This window comes from Hemiscyllium ocellatum, chromosome 3 (genome assembly GCF_020745735.1).
Source record: "Hemiscyllium ocellatum isolate sHemOce1 chromosome 3, sHemOce1.pat.X.cur, whole genome shotgun sequence".
Taxonomy (NCBI): domain Eukaryota; kingdom Metazoa; phylum Chordata; class Chondrichthyes; order Orectolobiformes; family Hemiscylliidae; genus Hemiscyllium; species Hemiscyllium ocellatum.
Genome location: NC_083403.1, coordinates 8157132 through 8180505, shown reverse-complemented (window position 1 = coordinate 8180505; position 23374 = coordinate 8157132). Strand labels below are relative to the sequence as shown.

Here is a 23374-nt window from a genome sequence, read left to right as displayed (position 1 = left end):
TGGTTTAAATCCTCCTGAGCAGCTGTAGCAAATTTGCCTGCCAGTATATGTATCCCCTTCCAATTTAGGTGCAATCCATCCTGCTTGTACAGGTCACTTCTACGACTTATACAGTTCACTTCTATATTCAGCATCTTATTATTGTTTCTCCCTCCTGGCTTACTCAATTCACTTCTTATAATCCATCCTTGTTCAATAAACTGGCCTTTCCTGTTCACTCTATCAGCTGCTACTACTCCTCATACCCTGACCTGCCGCTCCAGTTCACAAACCCCTGTCCCAGGTAGCACTAGCAATCCTCCCTGAAATTAATATCGGTGCTCTTCTAGTTCAGGTACAGCCTATTATTTTTGTACAGGTTCTATATGCCCTAAAAGAGATCCTAATGATCCAGATCTGAATCCCTCCTTCCAACACTGGCTCTTTTACCACATGTTCAGCTGTACTACCTTCCTATTTCTGGCCTCATTAGAATGTGGTACTAATGGGAATCTTGAGATGATAACCCTAGAGGCTATTCTGCCTAATTGCCTAAACTCCTTTCTACCTCTGTCATTTGTTCCAATATGGATCTCGATCTCTGGCTGTTTCCCCTCTCCTTCAGTGTTTCCTGTCCCTGCACAGAGACATTCTTGAATAGGGAAGCAACACAACATCCTGGAATCTCATGGTCACAAAAATGCCTATTTGTGCCCTTGACTATAGAGTGCTCAAATACCATTGCTCGCCTGCACTTTGAACTCTCCCAGCTGTACAATAGAGTCAGCTATTTTTTAAATTTATTTTTCAGATGTGGGCATAGTAGGATCAGCCAGCATTTATTGCCCATTCCTAATTGCACAGATGGCAGTTAAAAATCAGCCACATTGTTGTGGGTCTGGAGTCACATGCAGGCCAAACCAGATAAGGAAGGCAGTTTCCTTCCCGAATGAAGTAGACAGATTTTTTCCAACAATCGACAATGGATTCATGGTTATTATTAGACTCTTAATTCCAGATTTGTATTTAATTTAAATTCCATCATCTGCCATGGCAGAATTCAAACCTGGGTTCTCAGAATATTACCTAGCTTTCTGGATTAGAACGTAGAACATTGAGCATTACAGCGCAGTGCCAACCCGATATTGTGCCAACATGTGGAACCAATCTGAAGCCCATCTAACCTACACTATTCCATTCTCATCCATATGCCTATTCAATGAACATTTAAATGCCCTTAAAGTTGGTGAATCTATGACTGTTGAAGCAGTGCGTTCAATGCCCCTACTACTCTCTGAGTAAAAAGACTATTTCTGACATCTGCCCCACATCTATCACCCCTCAGTTTGAAGCTATTTCCCCTCATGCTAGCCATCGCCATCCAAGGTAAAAGGCTCTCACTGTCCAACCTATCCAACCCTCTGATTGTCTTATATGTCTCAATTAAATCACCTCTCAACCTCCTTCTCTCTAATGAAAACAGCTGCATTTTGGGAAAGCAAATCTTAGCAGGACTTATACACTTAATGGTAAGGTCCTAGGGAGTGTTGCTGAACAAAGAGACCTTGGAGTGCAGGTTCATAGATCCTTGAAAGTGGAGTCGCAGGTAGATAGGATAATGGAGAGGGCGCTTGGTATGCTTTCCTTTATTGATCAGAGTATTGAGTACAGGAGTTGGGAGGTCATGTTGCAGCTGTACAGGACATTGGTTAGGCCGCTGTTGGAATACTGCATGCAATTCTGGTTTCCTTCCTATTGGAAATATGTTGTGAAACTTGAAAGGGTCAGAAAAGATTTACAAGGATGTTGCCAGGGTTGGAGGATTTGAGCTATAGGGAGAGGCTGAACAGGCTGGGACTGTTTTCCCTGGAGCGTCGGAGGCTGAGGGGTGACTTTATAGAGGTTTACAAAATTATGAGGGGCATAGATATGATAAATAGGCAAAGTCTTTTCCCTGGGGTGTGGGAGTCCAGAACTAGAGGGCATAGGTTTAGGGTGAGAGGGGAAAGATATAAAAGAGACTTTTTCACACAGAGAGTGGTACGTGTATGAAATGAGCTGCCAGAAGAAGTGGTGGAGGCTGGTACAATTGCAACATTTAAGAGGCATTTGGATGGGAATATGAATAGGAAGGGTTTGGAGGGATATAGGCCAGGTGCTGGCAGGTGGGACTAGATTGGGTTGGAATATCTGGTCGGCATGGACGGGCTGGACCTAAGGGTCTGTTTCCATGCTGTACATCTCTATGACTCTATTATTCTGAGTCTCTTCAGCCATTCCTCGTAAGATCTTCCCTCCACACAGGCAACACCCTAGTAAATCTCCTCTGAATCCTTTCCAAAGCTTACAAGTCCTTCCTAAAATGTGGTGACCAGAACTGTATGCAATACTCTTAAATATGGCTGCACCAGAGTTTTGTACAGCTGCAGTATGATCTCATGATTCTGAAACTCAATCCCTCTATCAATAAAAGCTAACACACCATATGCTTTCTTAACAACCCTATCAATCTGGGTGGCAACTTTCAAGGATCTATGTACCTAGACACCAAAATCTCTCTGCTCATCTACACTGCATAGATTCTTACCATTAGTCCAGAACTCTTTATTATTTTCATTCCTTTCAAAGTGAATCACCCCACACTTTTCAACATTAAACTCCATTTGCCACCTCTCAGCCCAGCTCTGCAGCTTATCCATATCTCTCTGTAACTTACAACATCCTTTGTCATTATCCGCAACTCTACCAACCTTCGTGTCATCTGCAAATTTAATAACTCGTCCTTCTATGCCTTCAATCAGGTCATTTATATAAATTACAAACAACAGTGGACTCAAAACAGATCTTTGCGGTAGCCACTAGTAACTGAACTCCAGGATGAATATTTCCCATCTATGCCACCCTCTGTCTTCTTTCAGCTAGCCGATTTCTAATCCAAACTACTAAATCACCCTCAATCCCATGCCTTTGTATTTTGTGTAATAGCCTACTGTGGGGAGCCTTATCAAACGCCTCACTGAAATCCATATACATCAGATTAACCACTTTACCCTTATCCCCATTTTTGGTCACCTTCTCAAAGAACTCAAATTAACCAGCCATGGCTTTCCCCTGTCACTATCCCCTGTTAGGCTACCCCTCACCCCACAACAGTACAACATGGTATCCTTGTCTGAGAGGGGAACAGTCCCAGGGATCTCCTGCATTTACTGTTTGACCTTTTCTGGTGGTCATCCATCTATTTGTCTCAATTTAGATGTGGTCACATCCCTGAAACTCCCATCTACAACACTTTCCATCACCTGCATGATCCTAAGTGGGTCCAATTGCCACTCCAGAGAATCCATGCAGTCTGAGAGAAGATGCAATTGGACAACCTTAAATAATGCTGATCTTGCTAATGTTGATCTTGCCTCGTGCACATCCTATGCAACGTAACCTGTATGTCTCTGACCCAAGTTTTTTCATCCTCTGATCTGTATGTCCTTGCTTACTCTGAGCTGCCTGTACTGCTTGGAGATAAAGCTTTTTTACTGTATCTAGGTACATGTGACAATAAATAAATCAAATCAAAGAAGTTACCCTCCTGAACACAAGGCGGCATGAATTGAAAGTACTGCAGCAGTCAACCTGATCCTTAGTACAGGGGTAGAGTTCCTAAGGTGGTCCAAATCAGCATACTGAGCAGAATGGATGAAGTATATTAGAGATGCTGGGGATACACTGGATTGATCTTTGAAGTTGGTTTAACAAGATGAATAGGCTGAACTATATTGAAGCCTGCATTCCAACATTGGCTGTCCTACAGTCCTTCAGCACCTCTCCTTGACCAGAGAGGAACTGAAAATTATTGCCAGTGCCCTTACTATTTCAATCTCGATTCACTCAACAACTTGGGATGCATTTCATCTGAAACTGGAGATTTATCTAATTTTAACCCTGCTAGAACACTCAGAATCTCATCTCTGTTTATATTAATTTCTTCAATTATTCACAGATCTTGTCCCTGATTTGTATTGCCATAATCATCCCTCTCACGAGTGAGCACCGATCTAAAGTATTCACTTAGAACCCTACCTACACCTTCTGGCTCAATGCACAAATAACTACTTTTGTTCTTACTAAGGCCTCCTCTTACCCTCATTGTCCTTTTATCCTAGTGTATCTGTAAAATTACATAGGATTTCCCTTTATTTTACCTGCCACTAGCCTTTCATGTCCCCTTTTAGTTTTCCGAATTGTTTTACATTCTATACACCTTGAGGGCATCTGCTGCTTTAAGCTATTGAAAGCTGCCATAAATTTCCTTTTTAATCTTAATCCAATGCTATCTTCTCCTCGATTTCCAGAGATCACAGGGTCTGACAGTTCCATCCTTTTTCTTTTTTGAATATGTTGGCCCTGTACTTTCCATATTTCCTTCAGAAGTGCACCAATTGTTCTGAGATTTGAAAGGATCTGCTCCAAATCCTCTCAGGCCAAGTTATATCTGACCTTAATAAAATTAGCCTTCCCCAAGTTGAGAACTCTGCTTTCAGGCCCATTCTTGTCTGTTTCCATAACAATCTTGAATCTAACAGAGTTATGATTTCTGTCTGCAAAAATGCTCCCTCACTAATACTTCAACCACCTGCCGGCTTCATTACCTAAAATTAAGTCTATGACTGCCCCCTCGCCTGTAGGCAATCTATGTACTGGCTTAAGAAACTCTCATGGATGCTTTTTAAGATTTCTGCTTCCTCTAAATTTTTGACCTCAATGAGTAGACCAGTTAACGTTGGGAAAGTTGAAATCCCCAACTATCACTATCCTATTACTTTCATTTTTCCCTGAAATTTGTTTACATATCTGCTCTTCCATTTTTCTCATACTGTTAGGGGAGGTTATAGTACATTATTATGTGAGTACTTTTTTTTGTTATTTTAAGTTCTATCAATATGGTCTCATTTGAGGAGCATTCTCAAATATCATCCATCCTTACAGCTATAATAGATTCCCTGATCAATATTGAAACACACCTTCTTCCTTTCCAGTCTCGCCTAAAGACCCAATATCTTGGAATATTAAGCTGCCAGATCGACCCTCTCTCAAACATTTTTCAATTATGCCAATGACAAGATAACCCCATGTTTAATTTGTGACCTCAACTCATCTACCTTGTTCGACAGATTCCCTTCATTCAATTAAGTACTTTTCAACCTTGCTAAACACCCTTGTGCCTGAGCTGTCCTATAATGTCGATGCTTTCCTGACTCACTTCTGTCTCTTCTAACCTGTTGAACATTTTCTACAGATCCTGAACCCTGCCAAGTTAGTTCAAACCCTCCATAACAGTACTAGCAATCTTCCTGGTTTAGGTGCAACCCAATCCTACCACCCCCAACAACAGCCTCAATGTCCCAGAAATTGAAACTAACCTCCTATTGTCTAACCCACTCAATGTGACACTAGAATGACACAAAAATTATTACCTTTTTTGGTCCTGCTCTTCAATCTACCTATGGGCTCCATAAATACTACTTAGCAAATTTTGAGAAGATTTGTAGCTCTGGTTGAGGTTCTGGGTGTAGGTTTGCTCGCTGAGCTACAAAACACGTCCAGAAACCCTAACCACTCATGTAAGACATCTCAGAAATGGCTGTCAGACTACTCAGACCCCTCGGCATCATGGTAGCTCACAACCCACCAACACACTAAAACAGCAGCTAATGAACTTGAAAGACCCTATAAAGACAACAAGCAAAACCAATGTCATTTGCAAAATACCGTGCAAGGACTGTAACAAACACTACATTGGACAAACAGGCAGAAAACTAGCCACCAGGATACATGAACACCAACTAGCCACAAAATAACATGACCCAATCTCTCTCACTAGTATCCTTACATACAGATAAGGAAGGATCCACTTCAATTGGGACAACACATCCATCTTAGGACAAGCCAAACAGAGACGCGGACGAGAATTCCTAGAAGCATGGCATTCCAACCGGAACTCTATCAACAATCACATCGAGTTAGACCCCATTTACCACCCCCTGAGAAAAAAAAGGAAATGACATCACCACAGGAAATGACATTGCCAATCCAAAGAAACCCAAACATATAAATAGAAAGCAGGAATCATGTACAGCGCTTTGCCTGATGCCCACTGAAGATGTTACCTAGTAGGGTAACGAAACATCTGGAAATGAACCTTGCAGCTCAGCGAGCAAACCTACATCCATAAATACCACTTTCATGCCCTCATTCATTCTTCTACCTATGTCATTGGGACTAAAATGTACCATCATTGCCATCAGTTTTCCCTCCCTTCAGAATCCCTGCAGACATTAAAAGGTATTTCTGACCCTGGCATCAGGGAGGCAACATACCATCTTAGAGTCTTTTTTGCTGTTTCAGAAATGCCTATCTGTTCCTTATTCCAATTGAATTCCCCACCACGATTTCCTGATCATTCTTTTTCTTTCCCTTTTTGTTGCGCAAACCCACTTATGTTGCCATGATATTACCTGCCAGTACTTTGCCATCCACAGTCATCTCTCCCAACAGTATCCAATATAATATATCTATTAGATGGTCATAGAGGGCTCCTGCACTATCTGCCTTCCTATACTCTCCTTGGTGGTTTCCATTCGCTTTCTGCTCATTCAATCTGTACCAGCAACATGACCATCTCACCAAATGTGCTATCTATGACATGATCAGCATTCTGAATGTTCCACATTGAAAGCACCCATAGCTCCAGCTCTAAAATGCAATTTGTCAAGAGCTGCAGCTTGGCACATTTCCTCTATGCTTGGTCACCAGGGACAACTGAAGCATCCATGATTTGTCATGTAGCACGGGGGGCCCTTTGCAATTCTATTTTCTAAAAAAAATCATTATACTTAAGTAAGAATACTATTAACTTAACTCCTGTATGTTTACCTTACTTTGCTTACTTATGTTACTTTATTTTATTAATGGTTTCCACTCATTCCTGGTGTTTCTCAGTTAATCCTTTCCTTAAAAAACACACTGTTTAAAATCATGAACCAATCACCCATCACTTTCCTGCGATGCCATTGGTTGATTTGCTTTTCCAATCAGCAGACCTTGGAAACTGCAATTGTTAAACTAAGACTTCCCTCTGTCTGCTTTATTGAAGCTGAAATGCTGGATCCCCAATTCTGGGCCTTAATTTATCTGACTGCTGACCCTTTCTCTGTTCAGTAGAAGCTTACAGCCTTACAAACCATTAACCCTGAAAAATATATTACAAACAAGAACCAAAAAGAAACAAAAAACACCCCTTCCCCTATGCACTGATTTCCCATGATGCACTAAATTTCTAGCAACACACTCATTCAGGCTGTACCTCACTTTGAACAGTCTCCCAATGGCTTATGTGAAGTTTATTTTATCATGGACTTTGGAAAGAAATTGATATCATAAAGGAAATGGTATTGGAGGAACTAATGGGAATAAAGGCAAATAAATCCCTAGAACCTTGAGTTGCAGGTAGATAGGATAGTGAAGAAGGTGCTTGGTATACTTTCCTTTATCAATCAGAGTATTGAGTACAGGACATTGGTTAGGCCACTGTTGGAATATTGTGTGCAATTCTGGTCTCCTTCCTATCGGAAAGATGTTGTGAAACTTGAAAGGATTCAGAAAAGATTTACAAGGATGTTGCCAGGGTTGGAGGAACTGAGCTACAGGGAGAGGCTGAACAGGCTGGGGCTGTTTTCCCTGGAGCGTTGGAGGCTGAGGGGTGACCTTATAGAGGTTTACAAAATTATGAGGGGCTTGGATAGGGTAAATAGACAAAGTCTTTTCCCTGGGGTCGGGGAGTCCAGAACTAGATGGCATAGGTTTAGGGTGAGAGGGGAAAGATATAAAAGAGACCTAAGGGGCAACTTTTTCACGCAGAGGCTGGTATGTGTAAGGAATGAGCTGCCAAAGGATGTGGTGGAGGCTGATACAATTGCAACATTTAAGAGGCATTTGAATGGGTATATGAATAGGAAGGGTTTGGAGGGATATGGGCCGTGTGCTGGCAGGTGGGACTAGATTGGGTTGGGATATCTGGTCGACATGGACGGGTTGGACCAAAGGGTCTGTTTCCATGCTGTACATCTCTATGACTCTATGAGTCTAACCTGGTAGGCTTCATCTCAGAGTACTTTAGGAAGTGGCCCTAAAAATAGCACCAGCACTAGTTTTCCAATTTTTATTGAGTCTGAAATCATTTTTATGAATTTTTTTTTTAGATTAGATTTACAGTGTGGAAACAGGCCCTTCGGCCCAACAAGTCCACACCGACCCGCCGAAGCGAAACCCACCCATACCCCTACATTTACCTCTTACCTAACACTATGGGCAATTTGGCATGGCCAATTCACCTGACACGCACATCTTTGTGACTGTGGGAGGAAACCGGAGCACCCGGAGGAAACCCACGCTGACACGGGGAGAACGTGCAAACTCCACACAGTCAGTCGCCTGAGTCGGGAATTGAACCCGGGTCTCAAGCGCTGTGAGGCAGCAGTGCTAACCACTGTGCCACCGTGCCGCCCACAATTGGGGGATAGCTAATGAAACTCCATTATTTAAGAAGGGAGGCAAAGAGAAAACAATGAATTTTAGATCTGTTATTGTGACACTATTAGTAAGAAAAATGCTTCAATCCATTACAAAAGGTGTAATAGCAGAGCACTCGGAAGATAGTGACAGGATCAGACAGAGTCAGCATGGACTTATGAAGAGGAAACTTGACAAATCTGTTGGAACTTTTTGAGGATGTTACATGTTGAATAGATAAAGCGTTATCAGTGATGTGAGGAGAAAGTGAGGACTGCAGATGCTGGAGATCAGAGCTGAAAATGTGTTGCTGGAAAAGCACAGCAGGTCAGGCAGCATCCAAGGAGCAGGAGAATCGACGTTTCGGGCATGAGCCCTTCTTCAGGAATGCTCAGGATTCCTGAAGAAGGGCTCATGCCCGAAACGTCGATTCTCCTGCTCCTTGGATGCTGCCTGACCTGCTGCGCTTTTCCAGTAACAAATTTTCAGCTCTTCTCAGTGATGTGGTTTACTTGGATTTTCAGAAGGCTTTCAAAACGTTCTCACTTCAGAAATTAGCAGTCTAAGAATATAGAATAAACCTTTTAGAACATAGAAGAACATAGAACATAGAAAAATTAAAGTACAGAACAGGCCCTTTCACCCACAATGTTGGACCGAGGGTTAATCCTAATATAAAATAAATTAACTTAACCTATGCAACCCTAAACTCACTGCTATCCATGTGCATGTCCAGCAGTTGCTTAAATATTCCTAATGACTCTGCTTCCACTACCACCGCTAGCAACGTGTTCCATACATTCACAACTCTCTGTGTAAAGAACCTTCCTCTGATGTCACCTCTATGTCTATCTCCTAATATCTTAAAACTATGACCCCTTCTACCAGTCAATCCTGCCTGCAGAAAAGTCTCTGGCTATTGATACTATCCATGCCTCTCATTATCTTGTATACTTCAATCAGGTCACCTCTCTTCCTCCTTCTCTCCAGAGAGAAAAGTCCGAGCTTATTCAACCTCTCTTCATAAGGCAAGCCCTCCAGTCCAGGCAGCATCCTGATAAACCTTCTTTGCACCCTCTCCAAACCCTCTGTGTCTTTCCTATGGTAGGGCGACCAGAACCGGACACAATATTCCAAATGTGGTCTCACCAGGGACTTGTAGAGCTGTAGCAAAACCTCATGGCTCTTAAACTTGATCCCCTGTTAATGAAAGCCAAAACACCATATGCTTTCTTAACAACCTTATCCACTTGGGTGGCACTTTGAGGGATCTATGTACTTGCACATCCAGATCCCTCTGTTCCTCAACACTGCCAAGAATCTTGTCTTTAATCCTATATTCAGCATTTCAGTTTGACCATCCAAATGCATCACTTCACATTTATCCAGGTTGAAATCCATTTGCCATTTCTCAGCCCAGCTCTGCATCCTGTCTATGTCGCGCTGCAGCCTGCAATAGCCCTCTATACTATCAACGACACCTCCAACCTTTGTGTCATCTGCACATTTACTAACCCACCCCTCAACCTCCTCATCCAAGTCATTTATAAAAGCTACAAAGAGCAGAAGCCTGCGGGACCCCACTCAACATTGACCTCCATACAGAATACTTTCCATCTGTCAGCCTGCCTTCTGTCAGCCAACCAATTCTGAATCCTGATAGCCAAATCTCCCTGTATCCCATATTTCCTGACTTTATGAATGAACCTACCAAGGGAAACCTTATCAAAAGCCTTGCTTAAGTCCATATACACCACACCCACTGCACAACCTTTGTCGACCTGTCTTGCCACCTCCATAAAAGAATTCAATAAGATTTGTGAGGCATGACCTGCTCCTCACAAAGCCATGCTGACTGCCTTTAATCATGCTATGCTTTTCCAAATAGTCATAAATCCTATCCCTCAGAATTCTTTCCAAAACTTTGCTGACCACAGATGTAAGACTGACTTCTCTGTAATCGCCAGGGATTTCCCTAATACCCTTCTTGAAAAGAGGAACAACATTCACCTCCTTCTAATCCTCCAGTATGACTCCCATGGAGAGTAAGGAGGCAAAGGTCTTCGCCAGTGGCTTAGCAACTTCCTTTCTCGCTCCCCGGAGCAGCCCAGGATAAACCTGGTCTGGCCCTGGGGACTTATCAATCTTAATGTTTTCCAAAGTTTTCAGCACATCAACGTCATCGATCTTGATCTGGTCAAGCCTGTATCCCAGCTCCTCAAAGTTCTCATTCACATCAAGGTCCCTTTCCTTAGTGAAAACCAAAGCAAAAAACTCATTTAAGCCTTCCCCTATCTGCTCAGACTCTACTTACAACTTTCCTACACTCTCCCTGATCAGCTCTACCTTCTCTCTGGTCATTCTCTTATTCCTTACATATGAGTAAAATGCCTTTGGGTTCTCCCTAATCCTTCTTGCCAAGCCTTTTTCATGGCCCCTCCTGGCTCTCCTCAGTCCATTTCTGAGCTTCTTTCTAGCAAGCCTGTAATACTCTAAAGCTGTGTTAAATCCTTGCTTCCTCCACTTTACGTAAGCTGCTTTTAGGATAGAGATTAGGAGGAATTCATCACACCGAGAGATATTAGATTAGATTAGGTTAGATTAGACTTACAGTGTGGAAACAGGCCCTTCGGCCCAACAAGTCCACACCGACCCGCCGAAGCGAAACCCACCCATACCCCTACATTACCCCTTACCTAACACTATGGGTAATTTAGCATGGCCAATTCACCTGACCCGCACATCTTTGGACTGTGGGAGGAAACCGGAGCACCCGGAGGAAACCCACGCAGACACGGGGAGAACGTGCAAACTCCACACAGTCAGTCGCCTGAGTCGGGAAATGAACCCGGGTCTTCAGGCGCTGTGAGGCAGCAGTGCTAACCACTGTGCCACCGTGCCGCCCACATTAGCTTATGGAATTCTCTGCCACAGGAAGCTGTTGAGGTCAAAACCATTTTAAGAAAAATGTAGATCTAGCTCTTAATCTAAAGGTATAAAAGGGTATGGGGTGAAAGCAGGAACAGGGTGCTGAGTTGGGTGATCAGCCACGATTAAATTGAATAGCTGAGTGGGCTTGAGAGCCAAATGGCCTACATCTGCTCCTATTTACTATGTTGTAATGTTTCCATTTACTGGTTTACTTTTAATATTGCATGTTATTTATATGTGTTCAACTTATCTACCATTTTACATATTCCATTGTTTTATTTATTCTTTTGTGGGATGTGTACATCGTCAGTATGTAGGGGTGGCACAGTGATTAGCACGACTGCCTCATAGTACCAGGGACCTGGATTTGATTCCAGCCTTGACCAAATGTCTGTGTGGAGTTTGCACATTCTCCCCTTGTCTATGTGGGTTTCCTCCCATAGTCCAAAGATGTGCAGTATTGGTGAATTGGCTATGCTAAATTGCCCAGATTGTTCAGGGGTATATAGGTTAGATGTTTTATTCAGGGGAAATGTAGAGTAATAGGGTAGAGGAATGGATCTTGGTGGCTTTCTCTTCAGAGGGTCAGTGTGGACTTATTGGGCTAAATGGCCTGTTTCCACACTGTAGAGATTCTATGATCAGCTAAGCCGACATTTATCTCTCATCCTCAATTTTTAAAATAATTAAATTCAATCATGGGATGAGGACATCATTGGTTAAGTCAGCACATTGCTGATCTCTAATTGCCCAGAGATCATTTAAGACTCAACTACACTGTTATGCATCTGGAGTCACGTGTAGATCAGACAGTGAAGGACAGCAGTTCTCTTCCCTGAAGGACATTCATGAACTGGATAGTTCATTCCAACAATCGAATCATGTTATCATTAGACTCTTAATTCCATATGCTTGTTGAATTCAAATTCCACCATCTGTTGTTGCAGGAATCGATCCCATGTCTCCAGACTTTATCAAGTTTTCTTTATGGACACTTCAGCAGTACTACCACACGGCCATCACCACCTTTTCAATTCCTCCCTTCAATTCACCAGATTCATTTGCTGCAAGACTGACATTCAACCTTTAATCAACTTTTTCCCTTTTAGATATTTATAGACATATTTCATGTTTATTGCTTATAAAGCGAGCTAGCTTTCCCTCTTCATTAAGTTACAAAAACACTTTAATATTGTTTGGAGGACTTCAGTTTTGAAAGATTGTTGATTTATTTCAACTTAGTAAAAATACCCAAACCTGTTTCTTTGATTTGGACCTATTTCTTTTTGCTATAAATTCTGTGTGTTAGGATTGAGCCCTCCACTACCACCTGATGAAGGAGTGTCGCTCCGAAAGCTAGTGTGCTTCCAGTTAAACCTGTTGGACTATATCCTGGTGTTGTGTGATTTTTAACTGTTTCTTTGAAAGAAGTCATTGAAAGTTCATTTTGCACATTGGAGTTTTTCTTGAACAAGACTTCCTCAAAATCAAATGATGAACTGCTGTAGACTGCTGCTGGGCCTGCTTTTGAACATTGACTCATTTGGAGGAGGTTTTTTCTTATTTTTCGTTCAGATTGCTTGCTAGAGACAAGTTGTGTTGCTATGAATGAGCTGCCCAACTGATCTCTCCTATTTGAAAAGGAAGCATTTTTGTTGTGTTCAGAGTGAATTCTACATATTGTTTGAGAAAAGTAATTGAATAATCATTAATATTGTATATCCTAAATAAGCAGTGTCTGCAAAACCTTGCAAACCGTGCCAGAACATCAGAGCAACAAACTGCAGAATGTACTAATCTTTATTCTTTTGGATTCAAGATTAATCCATCAGCCAAAGTATCTGTTTTTTTTCAGAAAGTCAATCTCTGCTGAAAATCTTTCCCTGTGCTGTTTTGAGAATAAACAATCAATTTTGTTTTCATTAATCTGGTTGATAGATTTTAAAAAGTTCTTTCAAATCTTCTTATATATGTGGTATTTAATTGCCGATTTGGTAGCTAGATAAAGCAATTTTATTTCTGTGGTGTGGCCCATAGAGTAGTGGAACTAAAGTGACATTGCTCTCTACCAAACTCGGCCATAACAATTATTTGCTGTACTTTATATTCAATCAAGACTTTTGAACTCTCACCTTTCTTTGCACAATTATATGCTTTTTCTTTAAATCCGACATGATTTTTAACATTTTAGTTAACCACAGCTGAGGGTCCACCTCTTGGAATTCTTCTTTCTTGTTAGAGTGTTTCTATTCTGTGCATACTGACATATTCTGTTTAAATGTCTCCCCCTACCCTTGGCCTGAATATAAATTCTTGCCTTTACTATTTCTCTTCACTGTTGAAACTGATTGTTCACCTTCAAGGTTTTGCAGACACTGCTTATTTAGGATATACAATATTAATGATTATTCAATTACTTTTCTCAAACAATACGTAGAATTCACTCCGAACACAACAAAAATGCTTCCTTTTTAAATGGGAGAGATCAGTTGGGCAGCTCATTCATAGCAACAAACTTGTCTCTAGCAAGCAATCTGAACTAAAAATAAGAAAGATCATATTGTATTCATGATATCCTTGAAGAACAGGGCTATTCTACAACCACTTCCAGACTCCATGCACCCTTAAATATTCAAGTACCAGTCTTTGCAGCTATGTCATTGCAATGGCTGTCATTTATGGAGTCATAGAGTCACATAGCACAAAAGCAACCCTTCAGTCCAACTCATCCATTCTAACCAAGTTTCCCAACTAAACTAGTCCCACTTGTCTGCACTTGTCCCATATCCCTCTAAGCTTTTCCTATTCATGTGCCTGTCTAAATTTATTTTAAATGTAGTAACTATACCTGCATCTGCTACTTCCTCTGGCAGATCATTTTACGTATGGCTCCCTGCATGAAAACGTTGCCCCTCAAGCCCCTTTTAAATCTTTCTTCGCTCTCCTTAAAAATATATTCTCGAGTTTTGAAATCCACTACCCTAGGGAAAAGGCCTTTGCTATTCACTTATCCATGCCCCTCATGATTTTATAAAGGACATAAGAACATAAGAACAAGGACCTGGAATAGGCCATCTCAGCACTTGAGCCTGTTTCACCATTCAATAAGATCATGGATGATCTATTCATGGCTTCAGCACCACCCACCTACCCTTTCACCATAACTCTTAATTCCTTTACTGTTCAAAAATTATCTATCTTAGTTTTAAAAGCATTTACTGAGGAGGTCTCAACTACTCCACTGTGAAGGGAATTCCATAGATTCACAACCGTCTGGGTGAAGAAGTTCCTTCTCAATTCAGTCCTAAATCTGGTTCCCCCTGATTTTGAGGCTATGTCCTAGTTACACTTGCCAGTGGAAACATCCTCTCTACTTCAATCCTATCTATTCCCTTCATAATTTTATATGTTTCAATAAGATGCTCATTATTCCAAATTTCAGTGAATGTAATCCCAGTCTAATCAGTCTCTCCTCATAAGCCAACCTCCTCAACCCTGGAATCAACCCAGTGAACCTCCTCTGCATCCCCTCTAGTGCCAGTATATCCTTTCTCAAGTAAGGAGACTAAAACTACACACAGTACTCCAGGTGTGGCTTCACCAGCATCCTGTGCTGCTGCAACATAATATAACCTCCCTGTTTTAAACTCAATCCCTTTAGCAATGAAGTTCTTCATCCAGACACACGGAACAGCCATGGGGACCAAATTTGCACCCTAATATGCCGACATTTTTTAGCACAGGTTTGAACAAGATTTCTTCTCTATGCAGTATCTCCAACCAACATTGTACTCCAGGTACATTGAGGACATTTTCTTCCTCTGGACCCATGGCGAGGAGTCACTGATAAAACTACACAGTGACATTAACAAGTTTCACCCCACCATCAAACTCACCATAGGCTACTCTCGACTGTCTATCTCATTCTTGGACACTTGCGTCTCCATCAAGGACGGACACCTCAGCACCACACTCTACCACAAACCCACAGGCACCCTCACAATGCTACACTTCTCCATCTTCCACCCAAAACATATTAAAACAGCCATCCCCAATGGACAAGCCCGACACATATATAGGATCTGCTCAGATGAGGAGGAACGTGACGGACACCTGGAAGTACTCAGGGATCCCTCACAAGAACGGGGTATGATGCCCAACTCATCAACCACCAGTTCCGACGTGCCACAGCAAGGAACTGTAATGACCTCCTCAGAGACAGGCACGTGCTGCAACCGACAGGGTACCCTTCGTTGTTCAGCATGTCCCAGGAACTGAAAAACTACGCCATGTTCTTCATGACCTGCAACACATTATCAATGAGGATGAGCACCTCACCAAGAGCTTTCCCATACCTCCACTACTTGCCTTTAAACAACCGCTAAACCTCAAACAGATTGTTGTTCGTAGCAAGCTGCCCGGCTCTCAGGACAACTCCATACAACCCTGTCGCAGTAGCGCTGTAAGATGTGTCAGATTGAGGACATAGATACCACCATTACGCGTGGGAACGCCTTCCACCTTGTACATGGCAGGTACTCATGTGACTCAGCCAACGTTGTCCATCTTATACGTTGCAGGCAATGATGCCCAGAGGCACGGTACTTTGGGGAAACCGAGCAAAGGCTACGACAATGGATGAATTGGTACCGCACAACAATCAACAGACTGGAGTGTTCCCTCCCAGTTGGGGAACACTTCAGTGGTCCAGGATATTCGGCCTCGGAGCTTCGGGTGACCATCCTCCAAGGTGGGCTTCGGGACAGGCAGCAGATAAACGTGACCGAGCAGAGGCTGAAAGCCAAGTTCGGTACCCATAGGGAGGGCCTCAACCAGGACCTTGGGTTCATGTCACTTTGCAGGTGACCACTATTGCACTATACACACACACAGATACTCCTACACACACACACTCTCACACAAACACACAGGCACTCCTATACACACATACACTCAGACACATACACACAGACGCGCACATAGACACCCACACACACCCCTACAGGCACACACACTCCCACACTCATATATACACCCCCTCACAGACTTAAGACACTCTGCACTCACTACATACACTCACATACATTTTCTCACACTCACAACCCCCAACCCAGTTACACACACACACACACACACACACACACACATATTTTGTGGGGTGAATTTGTACTTGCAGAGTTACCTTGTACTTTGCTCAAAAACTGCATGCATTCATGTAGAACTCTGAGCTCAAAACCTGCAGGAATTCATGTAAAACTCCGTTATCTCACTTTTTAGATGAGAATCGATCTAAACATCATGGCATAGACAGAGAACACAGGGGAAAGTGAGGACTGCAGATGCGGGAGATCAGAGCTGAAAAATGTGTTGCTAGAAAAACGCAGCAGGTCAGGCAGCATCCAAGGAGCAGGAGAATCGACGTTTCGGGCATAAGCCCTTCTTCAGGAACGAGGAAGGTGTGCCAAGCAGGCTAAGACAAAAGGTAGGGAAGAGGGACTTGGGGGAGGGGTGTTGAGAATGCGATAGGTGGAAGGTGGTTAAGGTGAGGGTGATAGGCCGGAGTGGGGGTGGGGGCAGAGAGATCGGGAAGAAGATTGCAAGTCAAGAAGGTTGGAGAAATCTGCATTCATCCTTTGTGGTTGGAGGGTTCCCAGGCAAAAGATGAGGCATTCTTCCTCCAGGCGTCGTGTTGCCATGGTCTGGCGATGGAGGAGGCCAAGGACCTGCAGGTCCTTGGCGGAATGGGAGGGGGAGTTAAAGTGTTCAGCTATGGGGCGGTTGGAATGGTTGGTCCAGGTGTCCCAGAGGTGTTCTCTGAAACGTTCTGCAAGTAGGCGGCCTGTCTCCCCAATGTAGAGGAGGCCACATCGGGTGCAGCAGATGCAGTAAATGATGTGTGTGAAGGTATAGATGAATTTGTGATGGATATGGAAGGGTCCCTTTGGGCCTTGAAGGGAAGTAAGGGGGGGTTTCTTGCGGTTGCAGGGGAAAGTGCTGGGAGTGGAGTTTGGGTTAGTGGGGGGGTGTGGACCTGACGACGGTGTCGCGGAGGGAGTGGTCTTTCTGGAACGCTGATAGGGGGAGGGGAGGGAAATATATCCTTGGTGGTGGGGTCAGTTTGGAGGTGGCGAAAATGACGAAGGATGATACGATGTATGTGGAGATTGGTGGAGTGGTAGGTGAGGACCAGTGGGGTTCTGTCCTGGTGGCGATTGGAGGGGCAGGATTCAAGGGCAGAGGAGTGGGAAGTGGAGGAGATGTGGTCGAGAGCATCTTCAACCACGTCTGAGGGGAAATTGCGGTCTTTGAAGAAGGAGGCCATCTGGGTTATTCGGTATTAGAATTGGTCCTCCTGGGAAAAGATGCGGTGGAGGCGAAGGAATTAGGAATACGGGATGGCATTTTTGCAGGTGGCAGGGTGGGAGGAGGTGTAATCTAGGTAGCTGGCTACTGCTGCTCCTGATTTACATGTTTGTATGTTCCCTTAGAACATGAAAAATAATCTTCTGAGAATGAAACTGAATTCGACAATCAGAACACTGACTGGGAATGCCCACCAAGAAAGCCTGACAGAACAATATGTCATTGAATTGAGAACCCAGAGATAACTCCATTGAAATCTGCCTACAGGATGTGGGCATTATTATTGTTACAGTGTTGTTGTGAAATAAATTCTTGTTATCCATCTGATTGACAACTTGATATGTTTGGATAATTTCACTTTCAAGTATGTTCACACTAAATGTCTTACCAATGATGAAACACTGTGGGGTTTTCTGATGACAGAACGTGAGGACTGGCCAGATGCTGGAGATCAGAGTCAAAGAGTGTGGTGTTAGAAAATCACAGCCGGTCAGGCAGCATCTTAGGAGCAGGAGAAATGATGATTCCTAATAAAGGGCTTATGCTCGAAATGCCAATTCTCCTTCTCCTCAGATCCTGCCTGACCAGGTTTTGTGATGGTCAGTCACAGTCTTCCGCCTCAGAAATCTGCTGGCCAATCAGAATTCATGCATCCACGGCTATTGCTAGGACAACATATAACACTGTCAATAATGCATCGTAACTTTATAAGAGTTTTGGAGTGGGGATGAAATGGGTAGAGGCCAAGAACCTGAAGGTTGGGGTTACATTTTGGAGAGGCCTTCTGATTGGTCCAAGGTGCCAATTAAGGAGGGACTCGTGCAATGAAATTCTCTCGTCGCCATTGGTTTGAGGCCATTATCTGGGTTTTGTTACTTCGATTAAGGACTTCCACTGACCAAGTGGCAGGTGGGCTGCACAATGTCACCTATTTCTGCAGCTAGTAAATTTCTAGTGAGGAGGGAACAGGCAGGAGGTCACTCATTGACTTTAATTTATTCTCTTGCCTTCATACTAAAGGCAAAAAAATGATAGATCCAGCCAAATGATTTAATAACCTAATTATCTTACCCTGTTAAGGATTTCTGGCAGACCTCTAGTTGTTCCTGTAAGTGAGGCAGAAGCTGTCCCATAATGTCATCACCGACACAGCACTGGACAACGATTGGAATTTCATGAGCTCGCTGCATAATTTTTATCCACGATTTATCAACATTTTGAAATCGTTTTGCTTCCTAGGAAAAAAGGGATGCATGCATGTCATCAACTACAGTCTGCAAAGTGACAGTGGCATTTCTAATTTTAAAAATTCTTAGCGAACTTCTTTTAAAAACTCTGGGACAGTACATTATCTCCATTCAAGTGTTTTAATGTATTATTAGTGAAGAACAGTACCAAATAAATACTCCCTTTCATGTGAGTCTCAAACTTAAATGACAAAGTAAGCTATGAATGCACTCTTTATTTTTTTTCTCCTGAAAAATTCAAACACTGGACGATGTTTTCTTCACAGAATCATGGAAGGAAGCCAGTCAGCTGGTCATGCCTATGCTGACCTTTGGAAGGGACAATTCACCTATTACCAATGTCTTGCCTTCTCCTTGTGCCCTTGCATATGCTATTTTGACATGTGAAAATGTGTGCTGCTGGCTGGGCCAGCATCTATTGGTCATCTTTAGTTGTCCTTGACAAGGTGATGGTGAGCTGTTTTCCTGAACTGCTTCTACCCACTTTGCTAGAGGTGAACCAACAATGTCATTAGGGATGAAAATGTGTTGCTGGAAAAGTGCAGCAGGTCAGGCAGCATCCAAGGAACAGGAGAATTGACGTTTTGGGCATGAGCCCTTCCTCAGGAATGAGGAAAGTGTGCCAAGCAGACTAAGATAAAAGGTAGGGAGGAGGGACTTTGGGGAGGGGCTTGGAAATGTGATAGATGAAAGGAGGTTAAGGTGAGGGTGATAAGATGAGGGTGAAAGGCCGGAGTGTGCGTGGGGCGGAGAGGTCAGGAAGAAGATTGCAGGTTAGGAAGGTGGTGCTGAGTTTCAGGGTTAGGACTGAGACAAGGTGGGGGGAGGGAAAATGAGGAAACTGGAGAAGTCTGAGATCATCCCTTGTGGTTGGAGGGTTCCTCAGCAGAAGATGAGACTGTATCGGCGCTGCCTCGTGCTCCCACGAGGAGATTGAACAGTTCATCCACATTACTAACACCTTCCATCCCGACCTCAAATTTACCTGGACCGTCTCAGACGTCTCCCTCCCCTTCCTAGACCTCTCCGTTTCTATCTCGGGCGACCAAATCAAACGGACATTTACTATAAACCGACCGACTCCCACACTACCTAGACTACACCTCCTCCAACCCTACCCCCTGTAAAAAAGTCATCCCATATTCCCAATTCCTTTGCCTCCGCCGCATCAGCTCCCAGGAGGACCAGTTCCAATACTGAACAACCCAGATGGCCTCTTTCTTCAAAAACTGCAATTTGCCCCCAGACGTATTCGACGATGCCCTCCACTGCATCTCCTCCACTTCCCGCTCCTTCACCCTTGAGCCCCGCCCCCCCCCCAATCACCACCAGGACAGAACCCCACTGATCCTCATCTACTACCCCACCAACCTCCATAGACATCGTATCATCCGTCGTCATTTCTGCCACCTCCAAACGGACCCCACCACCAGAGATATATTTCCCTCCTTATCACTCTGATCTCCACCTTGATTAAGAGCATGATCCCACCTCCCTTATCTTCCTGCCTATCCTTCTTAATAACCCGATACCCTTGAATATTTAATTCCCAGTTATTACTACCCTGAAACTACATTTCTGAAATGCCAACTAAATCATACCTCTTTGAATTGATTTGCACAAGTTCATCGACTTTGTTTCAATTACTACAGACATTCAGACAAAGTGCCCTTTTTCTCAATGTCCCTTTAGAATCTAGCAATCTTCCTGTCTTTTGCATATGATTATGTCACCAGTTTACGTTTTTTCTTTTCTAACTTTTGCTCTGGTCTCTGTATTGCTTTGTTCTGCTTTTCTGCCTGGACTCCGATCCTCTTGCCATTTCAGTCTACCCTTCCTCACAGTCTCTGCTCGTTGCATCAACCTCTGCATCTTCTGATCTGACACTCTGGGTCCCACCTCCCTTGTACCCCCTTCCACCCCTGCAAACATAGTTTAAAGCTTCCCCAACAGCTCTAGCAAACCTGTCCACAAGAATATTGGTCCTCCTTGAGTTCAAGTGTAACCCACGTCTTTTGTACAGTTCATACCTTTCCCAGAAGAGAACTCAATGATCCACAAATCTGAAACCCTGTCCCCTGCAGCAACTCTTCAGCCACACATTTGTCTGTCATACTTTCCTATTCTTGCCCTCACTAAGGTATGGAACAGGCAGCAATCCAGAGATTACTACCCTTGAGGTCCTTCTTTCTCTCTTCTTTTCTAACCCCCCAGATTCACACTTCACAACCTCAACCCTTTTCCTACCTATGTCATTGGTTCCTGGCTGCTCACTGTCCTCTTTAATAATGCCAATCTGAGACATCCCTGATCCTGGCAACTAGAAGGCAACATACCATCCGGGAGTCTCGTTCTCGTCCACAGAATCACCTGTCTGTTCCCCTAACCAATGAATCCCTTATCATTATCGCTCTTCTCTTCTTCTCCCTTCCCTTCGAAGCCACAGGGTCAGACTCGGTGCCAGAAACCTGGCCGCAGTGGTCTTCCCCTGGTAGGACCCCTCAATCTCACCAAACAGTATCAAAACGGTATACTTATTATTGAGGGGAATGGCCACAGGGGTCCCTGCACTAACTGCTTAGTCCCCTTTCTGATGATAACCCAGCTGCCCTTATCTTGTACCTATCTGTGACTACCTTCCTGTAAGTCCTGTCTATGAACTCCTCAGCCTCTCGGTGACCGAGTGTATGATTCAGAAAAGATTAGTACACAGGTTCAGTTAGTAATTAGGGAAGCTAATAAAATATTATTGTCTGCTGCAAGGAGATTTGTATAAAAAGGAATCAGGGGGTAGTGCTTTTACATACAGGACATCAGTGAGGCCACACCTGGGGTGGTGTGGACAATATTAGTCTCCTTACTTAAAGATGTAAATGCACTGATTACAGTTCAGAGAATGTTTACTCGTAACTTGATTGCATGTTTTTTATTTAATGATGCAAGCTTGGACAGATTGCACTTGTACCAACTTGAGTTCAGAAGGTTCAGAGGCTACTTATTGAAACAACTGGAGGGGTTTTGACAGGGTCAAAAGGATGTTTCTTCTTGTGGGATTATCTGGAACTAAAGGTTAAAAATAAGTGGTTGTCTATTTAAGACAGAGATAAGTATTTTTTCTCTTACAGACAGGCTTGTATATACACTGTGCCTGTTTCAACTCAGCAAAGTAAGTAGCAGCTTGTGCTGGTCCATTTTTCAGGGTAATATCCTGAACCAATTCCTGAAGAAGGGCTTATGCCCGAAACGTCGATTCTCCTGCTCCTTGGATGCTACCTGACCTGCTGTGCTTTTCCAGCAACACATTTTTCAGCTCCTCCCTGAACCAATTCACAGTCAACCTGTCTTGCTTAAAATTTAAACAAGGAAATCCAAGGTGGCGATGACCTAGCAGGTCAAAGTCTGCAGAGCTCTGCCCAAGACTCAGGCAGAATGGGGTGCCCACCTTCACTTCACCTCTTCAATTATTTAAAATAGTTTCTGCCCAGCACCCTTAGCCATTTTGCATAGAACTTTAACAGTTTGGTGTTTTTTTTTTAATGACCCAGGGCAAGAGCTCCTATAGTTCGCAACAGGCAGGGACCCTACCCCTCCTCCCCCCCACCCGTCCACCCCGGCAGCACCAGAGATGTCCGCAGCCGCCTCGGGGGACTTATCTGCAGAGGCGAGCCTAACCTTGGAGTTCATTAAACTCCGAGAGAAGATTGATGCGTCCATCAAGGAGACCTGGTCCAGGTGGGAGTCGATCTCAGCCATGCTGCAGAAGCATGACCGAGAGATTGAGAGAGTCGTGCAGTGTGTCAGAGGGGCGAAGCTGAGTCATCCGTGCTGCTGAGTTATCCGTGGGTCAGGTTTGGGCTCTGGAGCGGTGAGTCCAGACCCTGGAGGCCAAGAATCGAGGTCGTTGTAAACATATATGATTGCTGGGGAGGAAGACCAGCTTGTGGATTTCCTGGAGCAATGGCTCCCACAGCTGGGAATCGGAGCTGGGCCGGGTGCAGGTTGTGTGGGCCCACCGGATCACTGTACACAGGCCTGGGTCGGACCAGTGCCCCCGCCTGGTCTTAGTCCAACTTTAACGCTACAGGGAAAAACTAACATTGCTGGAGGCCTCCAGAGTCTTGGGGAAGAATCCCCATGCCATGATATACAAGGGCTCCAAGGTAATGTTGTTTCAGGACTTTTCTCCAGTTGTGGTATGCAAGAGGAGGGCATTTGACAAGGCAAAGGAGGGTCAGAGAGACTTAAATATTCAATATGCCATGCGATACCCGGCAATGCTGCGCTTCAGT

The 23374-nt window shown here is 43.7% G+C and overlaps 1 protein-coding gene across 1 annotated transcript in view; it reads right to left on the bottom strand.

The window, feature by feature from the left end:
- The window catches only part of LOC132834281 (dynein axonemal heavy chain 8-like), a 1170382-nt gene that overhangs the window by 467006 nt on the left and 680002 nt on the right, over window positions 1-23374 (bottom strand). The window contains exon 37 of the mRNA XM_060853001.1: window positions 18910-19073. Coding sequence (XP_060708984.1) covers window positions 18910-19073 — 164 coding nt within the window. The remainder of the gene's footprint in view (window positions 1-18909; window positions 19074-23374) is intronic.